Here is a 17,109-nt window from a genome sequence, read left to right on the forward strand (position 1 = left end):
TGGCTACTACCGGTAGAAAAATGTACATCAGCAATTAGCATACATGATACATGTAACAGTAACAGTAACAGTAACAGTAATAGTTTTAGTGTATCACTACAACCACTACGCTTTTCCTCCTGTCTCCGCCTCAAAGCAAAGGGACAAAAAAGCACGCAGAGTGCGCAAGTCAGATATGATACATGTAACAGTAACAGTAACAGTTTTAGTGTATCACTACAACCACTACGCTTTTCCTCCTGTCTCCGCCTCAAAGCAAGGGGCCAAAAAAGCACGCAGAGTGCGCAAGTCAGATATGATACATGTAACAGTAATAGTTTTAGTGTATCACTACAACCACTACGCTTTTCCTCCTGTCTCCGCCCCATAGCAAGGGGCCAAAAAAGCACGCAGAGTGCGCAAGTCAGATATTTACACCAGTTGAATTATACGAGTTCTCATTCAACCTTGGGATCTTTCGGAACCAAAAAACTTCTGGCTGCTTCATCTGCCACATCACTGATCAAAGACAACAAATAAATGCAATATGAAGGTAACACGTAACACCAAAAATAAGTCGGTCAATGCGATGAATGATGATCACACTCGTTAAGTGAAAGACTGGAATCAAGAAATGGCTAGTAAGAAAATTAGAAGTTAAACCTGTCTTCGGCTTCGGATTTTGTGATTAATGTCATCCCTTTCAAGACAAGGAGCTCACAGAAATCATTCAGCTCATGTTCTTTGCAGAATCTGTAAAGATACTGCAGAAAATTGTTGAATTGTGTGGGTTCCTACAACAAAAGAAACTTCAAGATTCAAAACAAGCTAGTGGTCCTCCAATATCCAATTAAGCAATATCCAACTATTATGCATCATGGCATACATTGATGACATTTCAGTTGTGATGCTCAATAGAAAGTTAACCACAATAGAGTACGGCTAAACGCCATAGTTTGGTGTTTGCTACCAAACAAGAGAGAGAAAGGGGAGTTGGGCCCCACAAAAATGCAATTACCAAAAAGCCCTTCCCTATCTTGCTTGGTAATTCAAAGGCACACACCTGTTCGAGGACACAGCCTTTTCGAAGGGCAACGAGACACTCGACTGCTTTGTCATAATTATTTCCTGCAACCGAATCCTCTACAAGTTCAAGAATTTTGCTCTTCAGACCTTTGATTGCTTTACTAACCCAATCTGGGTTATCTCTATGAGATAACATAGCTTCAAAATCCTGGACTGGAGAGATATTCCCAATCTTCTCAACAATGGCAAGAGAATTATTTGCCAGAGCACTGGATGGTTTATCATCACTGTTCTGAATCTTAACTGCAGAATCATTATCAGTGGTTTTCAGTGTTTTCTCCATGTTAACATCTTCTGCAGCCTCTTTCTCATCATCAGATCCAGATGGCTTCTCCTTGTATGACCTAGCAGATTTCTTCCTCTGTCAAAAGAAAATAAGTTAGTGCCTGCAGAAAAAGTAATAAGTTTAAGACTAGGATCAGCCAGCTCTAGACCTTAAAATTCTCCTTTACTTCAAAGCATCTTCGAAATTCATCAATTACAGACTTGTTTTTAGAAAGAAGTTCTGCATCAGGTTCAGTTATCCTCTTTAAGGCTTCATCAAGTGGAGGAATAGCTGCATCTGGGTTCTTTGTTTTTAGGTCTAGAAAGTGGTAAAACCGCTGCATAATATGAAATAGCTAATCAGTCAGAGGGTCTGTCTTTCTTCTTCATAATCTATGACGCAATACCGTCAAAACAGCTTAGCACAAAAGATTGGATAGCTTAGTGAAAAGCTGCACATAAGATCCTTGATTAAGTAACGATGCCCCAGCTTTTAGAGAGAGATAATTCCACACCAATCCACTCAATCCCCAACCACAAAACATTCATTGAATTAGCTAACACTATGTGCCACAACTATAATAAAATACCTCTAGAACAGGATTTGGTGTTAGGTCGGGCTTTAAAATCTCTTCTTTGGCAGGTGGTGCCAGGTCAAGCATCCTTACTAGATTATCAGCAGCCTCCTGTTGTTCGTCATTTGGCTGAAATGTTGCTGGGAGATTCTTGAAAGAAGGAAATTGAAACTCCCGAACATCCTCAGCAAATGGGAGTACATTGAAGTACAGTGAATCAGGCTTCTCAGATGGAGCATTCAAAAACACACCAAAGAAGGAAGAAGATATCAAGAAAGAACATTGTAAAGGAAGAGAGCAGATAAGGATAGACTAATGAAAAGAAGATTTTGTAGGTAGCCAAGAATAGTTATGAAACTGAAAGGGTATACTTACAATATTGTCCTTCATAGATACATTTGGTGACAAAACCCCAATCACAACACCTGCCTGTCCTTGCCTCCAAACACAGCGAACTATGGCCACCTTATTCAATTCCTTCATCGCTCTAGCCAAAGCGGAAACTGCAATAACCGCTTCTCTTTTGCCAGGCTCACCTATGAATAAGTTGACATCTTTCATGTAATATTGGCTGCAAACATGAGAAAAACAGAATCAACTGTCCATAGATTTTCTATTTCCAGATAGATATAAGGGAAACACCAGATTATAACTATAGCTTAAATTAGAGCTGTCACCGTAGTATGTTTTTAGCATCAGAAAATCCGAGGAGCTTCAAGCCCTTCTCTGGTTTGAACTTGACAGCTTCCCATGCATCAGATGAGATGGGGACCACTTCTGGTCCATAACGATAACCTTTAATCCTTTGTTCTGGAGGTACAACTTTGTCTGGTTCGTGAATGCTTCTATACTCATAATCCACCTTGATTTCATGGGTAGCAAATTTATCAGTACAAGGTGCTTTATCTGAATACTTCTTCAGGGTTGGAAATCTTTCCTCAGAAGTTTTCTTGTACACCCAAACCTATGTTGTCAAGTAATTCAGAAAAAATTGTCAAATTCGGCCTGTTGTCAGAGACAAAAGTATACTGTATACAGATTATCGAAGATAAAAATCCGGTTGGATCAAAACAAGCTTCTATGAAAGGTAACAAGCCTTACCTTAATTTTCAATCTAGAGCTCACTTCAAGATCACCCCTGAAGATAGTGATGGGGGCTATGCTTCGTGTCCTGAGTGCTCCTAGCAGTGACGTCGGAGTTTCAACATAAACAGTCTTTGCCCAGGTTCTCTTTGTGAAAAGGTTTAATAGCTTGTCATTCTCATCCATAACATTCTTATCAGCATCACCACTTAGTTCCCCTCTAACTACTACACATTCCAACTTTATGGCCTGCTCAGTCATTTGCAGAGCAATAGTACTGACTTGATCTTCTTTTGTTCCTTCATATGGATCTCTTAGATGAGAGAGGGCATTAGTGATTAGACAGAGGCGTTTCTTTCCCTTGTTAGTTGGCCCATACTTCTTTATTACCATATCCATTCCAACAACAATTGCATCAAGAACTAAGGGTGAAGTCAAGGTCTCAAGTTTCAACTATAACATCAAAAGAATGTATGCAACAAGCATTGGTAGATCCAGTGTGGGTTTAGTGGGTTATATTGAACCCACAAAATATCTGGTAAAATGGGACATGAAAAACTCTTGTCCATATCTATCGTGAATGTAGCCTTGGTCTAGTGGTTGTTTACGCATGTGGCTCTATCTTAGTCTTGCTTGTTAGGTCGCATGTTCGAATCTCCTACTCCACTGCTTTCAAAAGCTCACCAAGATACAGGTATTTTCACTCACCAAAACAAGAGTTATGGCTCATCATGAAGTTCCACGAGACCCTGTACTTTCGCATTGCAAATGCAGTTTGAAGTTTGAAGTTTGAAGCAGGTAATTCAGCTAAAGCAAATATTAGAGAAGGTATATTTATTCATGACAAGTAAACCAAGGGAAATTAGTACAAACTAAGCAGATGGGTCCGCAAATCTTATAAGACGTATTGTGTGGAAAGGTTTCTGCTGACCCTGTCAAAATTTTAAAAAAGCTCAACCACACATAAAACTTAAAGCACAAAAAAAGAAAAACAGTTAATCAAGCAGGATACAATCACCGCGAACCGTCCCTTGTGGAAGTTCTTCCAGAGCATCAACCAGGTCCCCATCTACAACCTTTATACCTCTCAGAACCACAATATTCTCATATCCACCAACTTCTGCAGTGAGCTCATTGTTTGTTTCTGAAATTCAAAATCAGAGGCTAATCAATGCAACAATAAGTAGGCTTGCAGTAAGCATGGAGGAAAAGAATAGGTAAGCCAGCACAACGGAAAAACCATTAATACATTGCACAAAAGTGAATCATTATCTTCCACTCTCATACTAAGTTTCTTCCTTCTATTCTCCCCTTGATTCCACTAAAATATGCACCCACTCCCCTTTTTGTTACAGCTTATAAGAAGACATCATTGACAAGATTAGACAATATGAAAACCAAGTATACAGCCATTCTCAGAGCACAAAAAGCAATTTACGAACATGCAAATACCAGTTTTGCATGTTGTCTGTGATGTCTTGTGGCAGCTGGAAAGACAATACAAACATTTTCAAGGTTACAGGGAAAAAATGGAGCAAATCTCAGTTCAGTCACAGTATAAATAAGTCTAACTGTCTAACCACCTATCTATAAGACCTTGGTTTGCACTGAAGTCAAAGTAGATGGTCCCTAAAGTCTGTATAAATCATATGGGCTCCATAAGACCATAACAGACTATAAATCCAATACCTAAAATGCAGCTCCCACCGGGGCAAGTAACGACAGTCACATCTCCACAACCTTGCCAATATAAATGCGAAGAGGTTGTTTCTGACAGACTCTTGATCGAAAAGGTAATTGGCTGGTCTACTAGTTACAGCAAACAAACAGAAAGGGATCACATAGTAAGTTGGTTGGTTTAAAATTTGAAAGTTACAAGTTTCACTTAACTGACCTACCAAGGCAGAAAAGATAGTACAATTAGATCTTTGGCTTAGAAAGTTACAAAAAATTCATGTAAGATGTGTAGAAGTACAAGAAAAAGATTCTAATCAGCAACTTGAGTGGAATAAGCATCACAAATCAATAAAAGCATGACCTATTGCATTCTGTATTTCTTTTATCATCCTTATTGCAGAAAAGACAGTATAATTAGATGCTTGATTTAGAAAGCTACAAGCTTCATGAAGATGTGTAAAAGTACGAGCTTCATGAAGATGTGTAGAAGTACGAGCTTCATGAAGATGTGTAGAAGTACGAGCTTCTTGAATACGTGTAGAAGTACGAGGAAGAAAGTTCTAATTAGCAACTTGGGTGCGGTAAGTATAGATTACTCAAACAAGCATAACCTATTGCCTTATGCATCTCTTATATCATTCCATATTCCTATGTTCTCCCCCTCCTCCCCAATTGCCCCACTTAGAGAGGGACTTTCTGAAACTCCAAAATATATCCCCTTTTAGGTCACAAACACATTCTGCACAGCAGACAAAGCAAAATTGATTCTGCAAATGTATATACCAACTACCAAGAAAGCACAAGATAAAGTACCTGCAGTTCCAAATAAGACAATCCCTACTTCATCGAATTTGTTATAAATGAGCTGCATGTACAGTGGAAAAATAATTCAGGCAATGCTTCTGTACACTATTCAATCAATAATATGAAGTCTGATAGAGGTCAAAGAGTCACCATCATAAAGAGGGAAAAAGAAACAGAATGATATATTGGACATGTACGCCTTAGCATACATATAAAGGTATATCCTCCAAATTGAAAAAGAGCGAGAGACAAAAGCAGGAAGTAGTGAACAAGTGACCTTCTTCTCCAAAAGCATGGCACAGACTTTCTTAACTTGTGGAAGAACACCATGCATCTTTGGACCAACATCAAGCAATAAAACCAGTGATTCCTGTTATCAAAAATATGAACATAGAGGGAAGCTATTAGCATACACTATTATACTAGGAATGCTTTGTTACTACTTCCTCATTTATAAAAATAGCATCATATGCAAAAGCATTGCAAGCATGTGGTACTTTGTATTTTCCCTGAATATACCACCAATGGGACAGCAAGAAAAAGGAGGGAAATGCTGTTTTTCCAAAAATTCCAACCTTTCGATCAATAGAAATTCTAAAGATCTCCTAGTAATTGACTCTTAAAAAAATTATTCTTCAATGTGTCTTGCTTACTCACAAAAAAACAGAATTTTTCACGTTTACATTGTTCAAAAATTCATTCTTCAAGCTCCATAAAGAAAAAAAATTCCTAATAGAAGGGATTAATAACCTTAACAGAATAAAGGTCATGGCCAAAATCCCCATAATAGCTTCAATCCCTCCAATTTAGTTCACAATTCATATGCAGGATGATTTTTCATTCCTTACTGTAGAAGTGCCGAAGGCATCACGAGTTCACAACAATACAACATGATAAGGGCAACATATTGCTCAGGTCTCAGATAAATGAAAATTTACAAACCTCACATACTAGGGCATAACATCCATAAAATAGTACTCCCTCTGTCTCCCAATAGATTTCCCATTTCTCCAATATATGTTTGCCAATGCACATTTTGTATTGTGAATATCTTTAATTACATATAAGTAAAAATTATAAAAGTTCAATCTTCCTAATGTACACAATAAGACGAATCAAACAAGAACCCCACATGACACTATGTTTTCTCGTACGCATTAGAATTTTTTTTGAGGATTTTATTTACCTATAAATAGTGCCGAAATTAAAAATGGTAAATCTATTAAGGGACAGAGGGCGTATCAATTTATTTCAAGGACTACAAGAAAAGAAGAAAATAAAAACCTCGCTTTTCTTCAACAGACCTATCACTTAGCACATAGAGCAATAACCCAAGTGAAGAAACCAAACATTTTCTCCTACAAATTAATTGTAAGACCACAAATTGCTATTTTGGGTTTTCAGTAATTCATATTAATCGCAGAAATAAACAATAACATAGAAAAACTAAGCATTCATAATTCATATTTCATAAACAACCAAAACCTAAATTGAAGTGTGTAGTTTAGAGATTATAGCACATACAAAGAAATTTAGCAAATTTACTGCAGAAAGATTTAATAGTTCCAAAAATAAATAAAAAAGATCGCCATTATTATGAAATGAGAAGTAAAGGAAAAGGGTTTATAGTTATTACCTTGTTTCGAGCCATGGTTTGGGACGTGAAGGAGGGAAGAAACGAAGAGATGTTGAGAAATGTTTGTATTGAGTAAACGAAAAAGATTGCTGAAGAAGCTTTATGCCATGGACGTTAAGTAGTCTACAATTTTTTGAAAAAATTGTTTTAAATAAGTCAACTTTGCGCCATCTTTTTACCTTTTGATTATTCCTGGTTGAATTAAGCTTTTATTTTCTTCTATTAAGTTTAAGTTTTAATCGGTTTGTGACTTGTTTAATAGCTTATCATGTTGCAATATCCCACCCCCACCCTCGCCTATTTTAGAAAAAATGACATTGTAAAATGTATCATAAGTAACCTACTAAACAAGTCACAAGCAGGTTAAAACTCAATAGAAGAACAGACATACAAGTCTAACTCAATCAGGGATAATAAAAAAGTAGATTTCAAATGGAATGACTACCTAAAGGTTGACTTATTTAAAATAATTTTTCCTATTATTTTTGTTTGAGAGAAAAAAAAAAGGATAGGTAAAAGAGGTTAGCAATTAGTCGTTGAATACTTAAATATTGACTTTGATGTTGAATGATCTGTTTTGTTCAACTTATTTTTAGTCCCTAATAAAAAAAAGATAAGTTCAGATAAGGTTTAATAAGTTTAGCTCAACAAAAATACGTTTTGAGTTTGACACTCTTACATACAAAGTCTAATAAATCCAGATAAGATCTTATAAGGATTAATAAGTTTAGTTAAAGTCAGATAAGCAAAAATAAGTTGAATCAAAGAAGCCCGAACAAAAATAATTTCGTGTCTTCAACTATATATAAATACAAAAATCCTGTAAGCAACTAAATATAACCCTATTTTTTTTTTTCAACAGTGACCCTAATTAGGACGAAAGTTTGTCTCCTCACCTTACACTCCACTATTATACCTCTCTCAAGTCTCAACTCTCAACTCGTTTTCCTTGTTTAGTCTCTTCCACCCCCCAAGATATCCAACGAACTTGCTTTAACACTTAGTGCTTGTTTGGTTGACATTGTTTAACATAGGAAGTTAAAATTTCTAGGAATTAGAATTTCTTGATGTTGTTTGATTGACAACTTCATGGGAAGTAGAAATTCCTTGGAAGTTCCATTTCCCACAAAATGGAGGAAATTACTTACCTAGGGGGACCTGGGTAAGTGGAAATTCCCATAGGAACTTTCACTTCCCATGAATCACCAAACAACATTTAACAACTTCTAAAAAATATAATTACATGGGAAAATAAAGTTCCAAGAAATTTACACTTCCTATATACAACCAAACGAGCACTACCAGCTATCACGATAGTTATTGACAATTGTAGTAGCTGCTAGCATTTCAAGACTATATCTGTCAATATAGTTTTAGAAATAAAATTGTTCAGTATAACTAGTTATTGGACTTTTTGAAAAAAGAAGAGCAAAAAATATAATGTATTCTACCTTCAAAGTTCAAAATTACCTCAGAAGATCTGATTAGTCTTAGTTCAAGTAGTCCATTTTTTAGATCATCACAAGCCACAAGCAAAGTTGCTCTAGATGGGAAGTGGAGAAATTCAAGATATTACTCCAACATTATCATTTTCTAAGGTTGTTTTTTATTATTAAAATCATCTAAAGTGTTGGGATGTAATTTGAATTGAAGTAATTAATCAAACATTAGCAACTATCACGAGATTGTGCAATATAATAGGGTCTCAAGCTTGTCCAATCAAAATTATTACTTCCTCCGTTTCAAAATACTCGCTACACTTTTCATTATGGGAAGTTTTGATAGAATATGTGGCGCATACGGAAGTTTTGATGGACCCGAATAGTATCGTAAAATTGAATTTCTTAATTGTACAAGTGTGTTTGTGAGAGCTCATGTCTCTCATTTACCTTGGTAGAACCCTTTGTTTCTACCTTTCCTAATATTTTGTGTGGAGCTCACTTTGTTTGGCTCCCCCTCATTTGAGCTTCCCCTCATTTGAGCTCCTTCTTAACTCATACACATACAACAAATTTATAGTTATTGTACCTTAGTTTCTAGATTTTTCTAACCTTGATATTTCTAACACACTCAAATATTCTAAACTTAGATTTTTTTTGCATAGATATTTTACAAGATTTTTCTAGACAAATCTAAGACATGCATATAAGATTTTTCCTTACATTACATGACCTATCTAGAATTTTCTAGATTAACTTTCATCAAGTTTTACATTACTTGCTACACTTCTTTTTTGGGCAATAAACTCTCTCTATATCTTTCCTCCCACATGGATTCCTTTTCTTTTTACTCTCTACCTTTCTCTTCTTCAAAAATTGTCTAGGAGTCCGTGAATTGAAAAGTGTAGTGAGTAAAATGAAACGGAGGAAATATAAAGTATTTGTCTATCGTGAAATCATATTCATTTGAGAGGATAACCTCCACATATCATATATTCGATACCGAACAAATTTAGGCGATATCAATATGCTCTCAGATGGGTACCAAATGCTAGTATATTTGGTACCAAAGGAAAAGAGTTTTAATTTTAAAGAAAGATCTTCAATTAGTATACCAACCTTTTCTAAAGTAGTACTCCAACTCATTTTAGCACGGTATCATTTCAAAAAGGTTTACATATCATTGATTTTTTTTTTTATTTTGACCTTTTTATTTAAATACCAAATACAAGAGTATCTAACAATTCAACGTCTATCCAAGTTTCCGTTTAAGCGCAAATTAGATGGTAGATGAACATATGTCATAATTTATGTTATTAATGAATTAATGTGTCAAACACACACTAAATATATGAATAAATGTACCTAACATCCGAACAAATATGTAATAAACATATGGCTAACTACGATAAACATATGACCAACACGAATTCAATGAGTACATTATAATAATACAATGAACATATATTTACAGTACAATGAACAATTACCTTATTTTTGCTGCTTTTTTTCCTGATGTCGAACTCATTCACCCCTTTCATTCACTGGGCTCTTTCATTCGTTCAGTTGGACATCAATTGCAAGGAAGTTTTCATTTTTTCACAAACTAGCATCAAGATCTTTACCAGAAAAGAGGGGAAAAATAAGAAACAAAAGTGCAAAATGTAAAAAATGTTATTTTTTTTCTTATCAAATGCATATATTTAATACCTTATGTTGTCGATTTTTCTTTGCAACTCGTTGTGTTCATCTTCATGTACGAAAAACGTGCAAGAAAAGGAAGAATTTGATGAAATAGGTTAGAGAGAAGTTAAAGAGATGTTGGAGTATTTGGGAAGAAGATAGAGAAAGTCTCTGAAAATTTGTGTGGGAAAATGAAAGAAATGACTTCAAAAAATAAGTTCTATATTTTTCGGTGTCACCGGAGATTCAAGATATTCATTAGAGAATCATTGTTGTTCAATGAATTCGCGGTCCATTTAATTCGCACACGTTTTATGTATCTTAATGGTAGACCCATGTCTACCTTCTACTACTTGCCGTTTAAGGGTTGAAATGATGGAAGAGCGTGGTAGACTACTATTAACTTTTTCGTCTAAATTATTAGGCACATGCTCCTTTAGGAATTAGGACCTTTATTTGCCCACCAAAACAACTGATGCTTCAAACCACTCAACACAAAACTTCCTCGTTCCTCCAAACAAAGAGCTTGAACCTTAACATTGCAAGAATGGCATCAATGGCATATTCAATCAGCTATCATTATAACCACAAAAACATCATTCAACGAAACACCCATCAATCTATAAACTTTCCTCTACAACTTCGCATCTTCTCTTGTCAAGAAGAACAACAGCAACAAAAGCTCAATCGAAGAGAAGTTATTTTAAGAAGCAGTGAACTAGCTACACTTGGAGCAATCTTCCATTTCAGGTTCTTCACTCAATTTTTTGCTTTTTCTCCCCTTATATTCTGCACATCTGTAAAATTGATTATTTCATTTCCCAAGTTAAACTAGATTTTTCTAATAACCAAGAATGTCTTAGCCTAGTAATTAAGATTGAGGTGCTGTGAACGATAGGTCATATGTTCGAATCCCCCTCCCCTTCTTGTACTGTCTCCATAACTCATATGGATATATAAAAAAAACTAGATTCTTCTAATGGATAGGTTATTATTATTGTAGATGTCGTATGACGATTTATTAATGATAATTTTCATGTTTACTTATTTGTTGCAAATTGAACAGTGGAACAAAACCAAGTTATTTGGGAGTGCAAAAGAATCCACCTTCATTGGCATTATGTCCTGCTACTAAAAATTGTATATCCACTTCTGAAAACTCATCTGACCTTACCCACTATACCCCTCCCTGGTAAGTTTTTTTCCTTTTTACTTTCTGCGTTTTATGTGTTTTTACCTTGCAAGCATATTATCTTACATAGAAGTATTACTTTTTGGTCCTGCACTATCTAATCTTTCTGAAAGGTTGATTGGTTCTAGTCATTAAGAAGTCATAGTTGCACAATGACTACTGTGGAAAAGACTTTGTCTACTGTGATTACATACTAGAGATCATATAAGACCGCTTCACTATGGTAAGACGAGTGTTGATTTTCCGATTTTATGAAATGGCTTGGGTAACCTGTTGAAACCCATTGAAATCCCACTTACGAGTGTCCCACATTGGAGAAATAGGAGAGAATAAACCACTTTATAAGATTAGGAGTTACTCCTCTTATCACCAATTGATTTTAGGATGGAACTTCCTAACTTGTAAGTGAGCTAAACTCTCCTCTTCCTTATTGGTACAAGGTGACCCATTATTATAAGTGACCATATTTAATGTACCAAAGAACGAGTGTAGGCGAGCTGAGTGCTGTCACAAAGAGGAGCGTGAAAATTCATTTGAAATGTGCTTAAATCAGCTTCCTTTTTACCTCTATAAGAGTATAAGACTATAATGAGAAATGATATCTTTTAATCCACTTGAGATTTATTAGTCTGTTCATGGAAAAATGAATACCTAAGCTACGTAATTTTGTGATACCAGTGGAATTCGAGTCTGTCGGGTTCAAATAGGATCATAATTTGTAAATCATGAAGAAATGAACCCAGGAAAGAACGCACTAGCTATGTCGACCACTTCTAATAGAAAAAAAAACTAAAGATTTGTTGCTGAGTTGGATTTCGCCATTGAGAAATGAAGTGTATTGGACAAAGACCTTTCTTTTTGGTAATGAAATGAGGCCTATTCCAGGGCCCTACTGCTAGGTTACAACCATTCTAGTTAAGCCCAGACACCTTGAGGGGGGGGGGGGAGTAAAGGAATCTTCCTCGCAAAGTGCTTTTAGTGAGACTTGAACCCATGACTTCAAATTCATGTAGAAAGTTATTATGATAGTCCCTATATGTGCCATAGTTGTATTTAACGTTTGGTACATATCTTTAATTTACGGGGCATGAAGTGCTATAATTAGGCAAAATTAGGCAAGTTTGTTGGTTAGTAAACCTACAAGGAAGTGTTACAATAGGAAAAGAAAAAATATGAACTTCCATTCATCGCCCTGAAATTACTTAAAATCTCCCCAACTACCATGTAAATGTACCATTATACCCTTGGCTGCTTTTACAACTCTCTCTCCACCACCACCTAAAATCACTAACCACCAATCGCTACATCCAATCCACCGACGATCACCACCGACGACGGCAAGGTAAAATTTTATTTAACGAATTCCATGGGGCTAACGTGTGGCCTGGAAGTTGTGTCCATGGACATAATGTCCAAGCCACACGTTGTTCCCCATGGACATAACATCCAGGCCACACGTTCCCCATGGAATTCATTAAAAAAATTTACCTCGTTCGAATTTTGTGTTCGTCGGTGGTGGGCGAAGATGAGAGAGAATATGAATTAGAGGAGGAGTTAAGTTGGAGTAAAAAATATATAAAAAATATCGTAAGGGTATAATAGTACTTTTAGAGGGGAGTTGGAGCGATTTTAAGTAATTTGGAGGCGATGGTTAACAATCCCCGGATCTTCCCTAGGTTTTAAGGTAGATAAGTTCATGTCCTTGTTTTCAGGTCATCCATGATGCTATTGGGATTTTTTTTTATTTTTTTTTGAGGGAACTAATGGAATTTATAATAATATGCAACTAACAGGAACTACAACCCTGAAGGAGGGAGAGGGAGCAAAAAACCTGTTAGTAGAGAAGTGGCGATGCAGGAGCTTCTTGCCGTTGTAAGATAACTTTACAAAACATTCCATGAAAAACTACTAAACTTTCGTGATAAACTAACCAACAACCACTATAACTGCAGATTGAATCAACAAAACCAGACAACTTCACACCCAGGATCATGGACAAGAAGGATGATTATGTGCGTGTGGAATATGAAAGTCCCATAATGGGGGTAGGTTTTTTCATTTCAACACTAAATTGTAGAGATGCCACTTGAGCTAAGCATGGGAAACAAATATTGACTTGCTTCCACTTTATGTAGTTTGTTGATGATGTCGAGTTCTGGTTTCCACCGGGGAACAAGTCCATTGTGGGATATCGTTCTGCATCTCGTTTGGGGAGTTTTGATTTCGATGTGAATCGGAAAAGAATCAAGGTTAAAAGTTACATAATTATGTAATCAGTTTCAGATATTGTATTAATTTTGTTTTTTTCAGATATCATTTTTGTTAATGCAGGCCTTGAGGAAGGAGCTGGAGAACAAAGGATGGGCTTCCGAAAATACTTACTAACCATAGTCATAAATTCTCATTGTAGGAGATGTCATTCTTTCCTTTTTCTATAATATATTCCTCACAGAAATCAACCATTATAGTACAATGGAAGTACCAAAGCATAAATTAATAATTGAAAACTGAAAAGATATAGCTCAACAGACAAATTTAGTTTGATTGTACTCCCACTCCTAGATTCGACTTTACTGCTTTCTTCTGAAGTAAGAATCCCACTCGTGTTTTTCTAATTTTCCTGTCAAGTAATACTTCCAAAAAGAGTTCTCCGGGAATTTGCTTCTCGGGTCTTTTCCTTCTTGAATATCTCCCCTGAAATCTTCAATCCTCTGGAGAATTCCGTTGATAGTAATATCAAATGCATCTTCAGTTGTTGTCAACTTATTGCGCGCGTATATGATGTTTGGAATCAGCCCTATAACCATTTCTCTCATAGCTGTGACAACATTTTGTGGAATCTGCAGTAGAATCTCCACAACACTTACAGTTCCATTTTTAATCCCCTCTTGTGGTATGAAAACTGAATAGCTTGTGTAATTCTTAGGCAAATGCCAAAAGTATTGGGTATAAGCTGATCCTGGGTGAAAGAAAACAGGAATACAGCCAGCCAAGATAGCATCAAAAGTGGAACGCCTTGTGCCTGAATCCCCAGGAGGCTGCAGACAGAAATCAGACATCATAAAAGCCTTGATGATATAATCCGGGCTATTACAGTTGACTTTATCATTGGGTGCACAGCTAACCAGTTTGCAATGATTTGTCGAGGCATTCTTACACTGACTGATTAGCTCCCCTCGGATTGAGGTCGTGATATTAGGGCGTGGGGCTCCTGCAAACGCAGAAAGGTAAGATCTTTTCGCCTTCCTCACCCACTCTTGCCACTGCAACACCTCATTGTCATGGGAGGGGTGAAAATAGGAAGGGTATGGGACTGCAAAGTCATTGTAGGCATAAGGGGAAGAATCTACTGTCAGCAGAGTCATGTTTCTGGTTTCGGGCAACTTCATGAGCTTGCTACCCCAATCTGGACCCATGTAGGTTGGTCTCCTGAAATCCCAAGTTAGCCTTCCAGTCACAAAAAAGTGGTCCCACCCAGACATGTGCTCCCATTCAGGTCTTCCCTTCAGCCAGGTGGTGAAATCCAGGGCTCCTGCGTCTTTCACTGACGAGCTAAACCCACCCCATAGATACCGGCTTACTTCTAAACCAGGGTAAAAGGGTGCATAGATTGCAGATGCCAAGGAAGAGTTGGGTGTTAGGCACTCATATTGCTTCATCCTCCTATGGAATATCATCTCCAAGATAAACTGGTGAGTTGCATACCAACTTTCCCTTGACATCATATTTTCTGCACTGTCATTTATGGTGAGCTGAGACCCAAACCCATCATTTTCCACATATCGGCAGAAATTGAACTCTTTTCTGAGTGTCTCACATTTCGTTACTAGATCCCGATTGAATCTGGGAGGGAGATCATGCATGTAAATATACCGGCCCAAGCAAAGATCTTGCTGTTGAGATTTCTGATTATAGCTTTGATTCCCTTCAGCTGCAGGAACTCTTCCCATAATGCTGAGTTCGATGTCTTTGCTCATCTGCCTAATCGTGTATGAGTAGGATAAGGTATGGTTTAAATTAGGCATCCAATAGCACAGCCATAAGAAGCATATAGTTGCAAGAACAATAAGCCATGACTTCTTCTTAAAGCCTTTGAAAGCCGTTAGAACCTTCATTATGGTGTTTAAGGGAAACTTTCTCTAATGCATGGCTTGTAACTTGGTAGAATTCAACCAGTTCTGGTCTTATCGCAAAACATGTCATAATCTTCATGACTTGACCACTCAAGTTATGTATGGCATTTTATATGTTCAAAATAGCAAGTTGGTGTAGTATTATACATTAGTAAATGGCAACTATAGACTTCACTCATTCATGCTTTCCACGAATAAGGTGTTCTCCACACTTCTTATGATCAGATCACTGGTTATAATTTATATAATCTGATATATCTAAGACAGTGATGTGTATGGTTTATACTCGCATCTATATACTACCGGGAAATGTTCCTCTCTCCTCTAGCAAATTAGATGGTAGACACGATTTACCATCTAAATGGTGTGCACCATTCAACACAATAAACAAAACAATATCCTCAATGAACAAACTAAGCAAAAGAACAACACACGAGAATCAATAAACATTTAAATCAGCAATGAACAACAAGAAAAAAAGATAACATAAGAGGAAATATTTGATGAACAACCACTCAACCTAATGAATAGACAAAGAAAACACAATGAACAAAGAAATATCTGCGATAAACAAACTAAGAAACATAAAGATAAAAGTTAACATAGGATAATCGTCGAGATCGATGTTCATTGGAGAACAGTTGATGTATATTAGTTTCACATGTTCATAAAAGAGCAGGTTATGCACATTAGTTTCACGCGTTTTATGTTTTTTGGACTGCATTTTAGCCCATGTCTACCATTTTAATAATAGACACGAGTCCACCATCTACCAATTCCTCTCCTAAGCATCTTTTATACCATTAAACAAGTGTTGGTCTATTCAATACTACATTACTTTGGAGAGTGTAGGGTGTTGATAGTTGGTGCTTCTGCATTGAGATAATACAATGCTTGATGGTACACAAAAAAGCACAAGCTATGAATAGTCCTATTTCTACATCAACAAGTACCCATTAATTATAATTGTTGGAGTTTATAAGAGTGTTTTTTAGTTACTCAAAATTTACTTCAAAAGAATATGAAGGGTCATTTGTCCCACGTTGAAAGAATAGAAGGAAAGTGTATTTATAACTATTATTCTTCCTCTATCCTTTCAGTTATATAGCAATGAGACTTTTAGTAGATATGTGGTGTTTGGAGTTGCCACGCATCGCCCGGACCGGGCTTTGGGCTAAACTAAACTAAATTTTTGGGTCAACATGTTGTCAATTTTATGACCGTTTTAATCCAGTATTAAGTTACTTTTTTCCCCACGTTTTCAGCCTCCTGGTTTCATATCTCTATAAATACTGGGGTAAATTATTACATTGAGGGACAGAAAAATACATTCTCTCTTCTTCTCAATATTCTTTATCTTCTAAAATTCTGGGTAATATTCAAGAACGTTTTCAATCTGTTTTTCCCTTAACACTGGAAAAGCAGAAACCGTGTATTCGTGGAGGTTGATTGAACAGCGAGGCAAATTCAACTTCAGAGCAGTGATCTTCTCACGCCACGTTTATCAGATAAGTCAAATATAGTTGTTACTAGTTTTCGTTTCTACAATAACTATAGT

The 17,109-nt window shown here is 36.4% G+C and overlaps 3 protein-coding genes across 5 annotated transcripts; 1 reads left to right on the forward strand and 2 right to left on the reverse strand.

Annotated features, from left to right (window-relative positions):
• Window positions 1-13: 13 nt before the first annotated feature.
• On the reverse strand, window positions 14-7,222 carry LOC104905416 (ATP-dependent DNA helicase 2 subunit KU80). Of its 3 annotated transcripts, none has more exons than XM_010693963.3 (12): window positions 7,105-7,222; window positions 5,746-5,838; window positions 5,478-5,529; window positions 4,000-4,131; window positions 3,006-3,409; window positions 2,582-2,868; window positions 2,280-2,475; window positions 1,920-2,126; window positions 1,500-1,667; window positions 1,043-1,426; window positions 643-773; window positions 14-498 (listed from the first exon to the last, which is right to left on the reverse strand). In XM_010693963.3, exons 1-12 carry the CDS (start codon window positions 7,117-7,119, stop codon window positions 438-440), a joined length of 2,130 nt encoding a protein of 709 aa, XP_010692265.1. In that variant the 5' UTR covers window positions 7,120-7,222; the 3' UTR covers window positions 14-437. The 3 variants fall into 3 exon arrangements, with proteins under 3 accessions (XP_010692265.1, XP_048496819.1, XP_048496826.1); XM_048640862.1 differs by having other exon boundaries at window positions 5,619-5,838; XM_048640869.2 differs by lacking the exons at window positions 5,478-5,529; window positions 5,746-5,838; window positions 7,105-7,222 and adding an exon at window positions 4,677-4,928.
• A 3,400-nt stretch (window positions 7,223-10,622) lies between these two features.
• On the forward strand, window positions 10,623-14,033 carry LOC104905415 (uncharacterized). The gene is made up of 6 exons (XM_010693962.4): window positions 10,623-10,976; window positions 11,293-11,418; window positions 13,212-13,290; window positions 13,371-13,463; window positions 13,554-13,667; window positions 13,750-14,033. Exons 1-6 carry the CDS (start codon window positions 10,702-10,704, stop codon window positions 13,801-13,803), a joined length of 741 nt encoding a protein of 246 aa, XP_010692264.1. The 5' UTR covers window positions 10,623-10,701; the 3' UTR covers window positions 13,804-14,033.
• On the reverse strand, window positions 13,989-15,533 carry LOC104905414 (probable xyloglucan galactosyltransferase GT11). The gene has a single exon (XM_010693961.3). The coding sequence runs from the start codon at window positions 15,531-15,533 to the stop codon at window positions 13,989-13,991; it is 1,545 nt and encodes a 514-aa protein (XP_010692263.1).
• Between the last annotated feature and the right edge of the window lie 1,576 nt (window positions 15,534-17,109).

The sequence above is a fragment of the Beta vulgaris genome, chromosome 1 (genome assembly GCF_026745355.1).
Source record: "Beta vulgaris subsp. vulgaris cultivar EL10 chromosome 1, EL10.2, whole genome shotgun sequence".
In the NCBI taxonomy this organism is placed as follows: Eukaryota; Viridiplantae; Streptophyta; class Magnoliopsida; order Caryophyllales; family Amaranthaceae; genus Beta; species Beta vulgaris.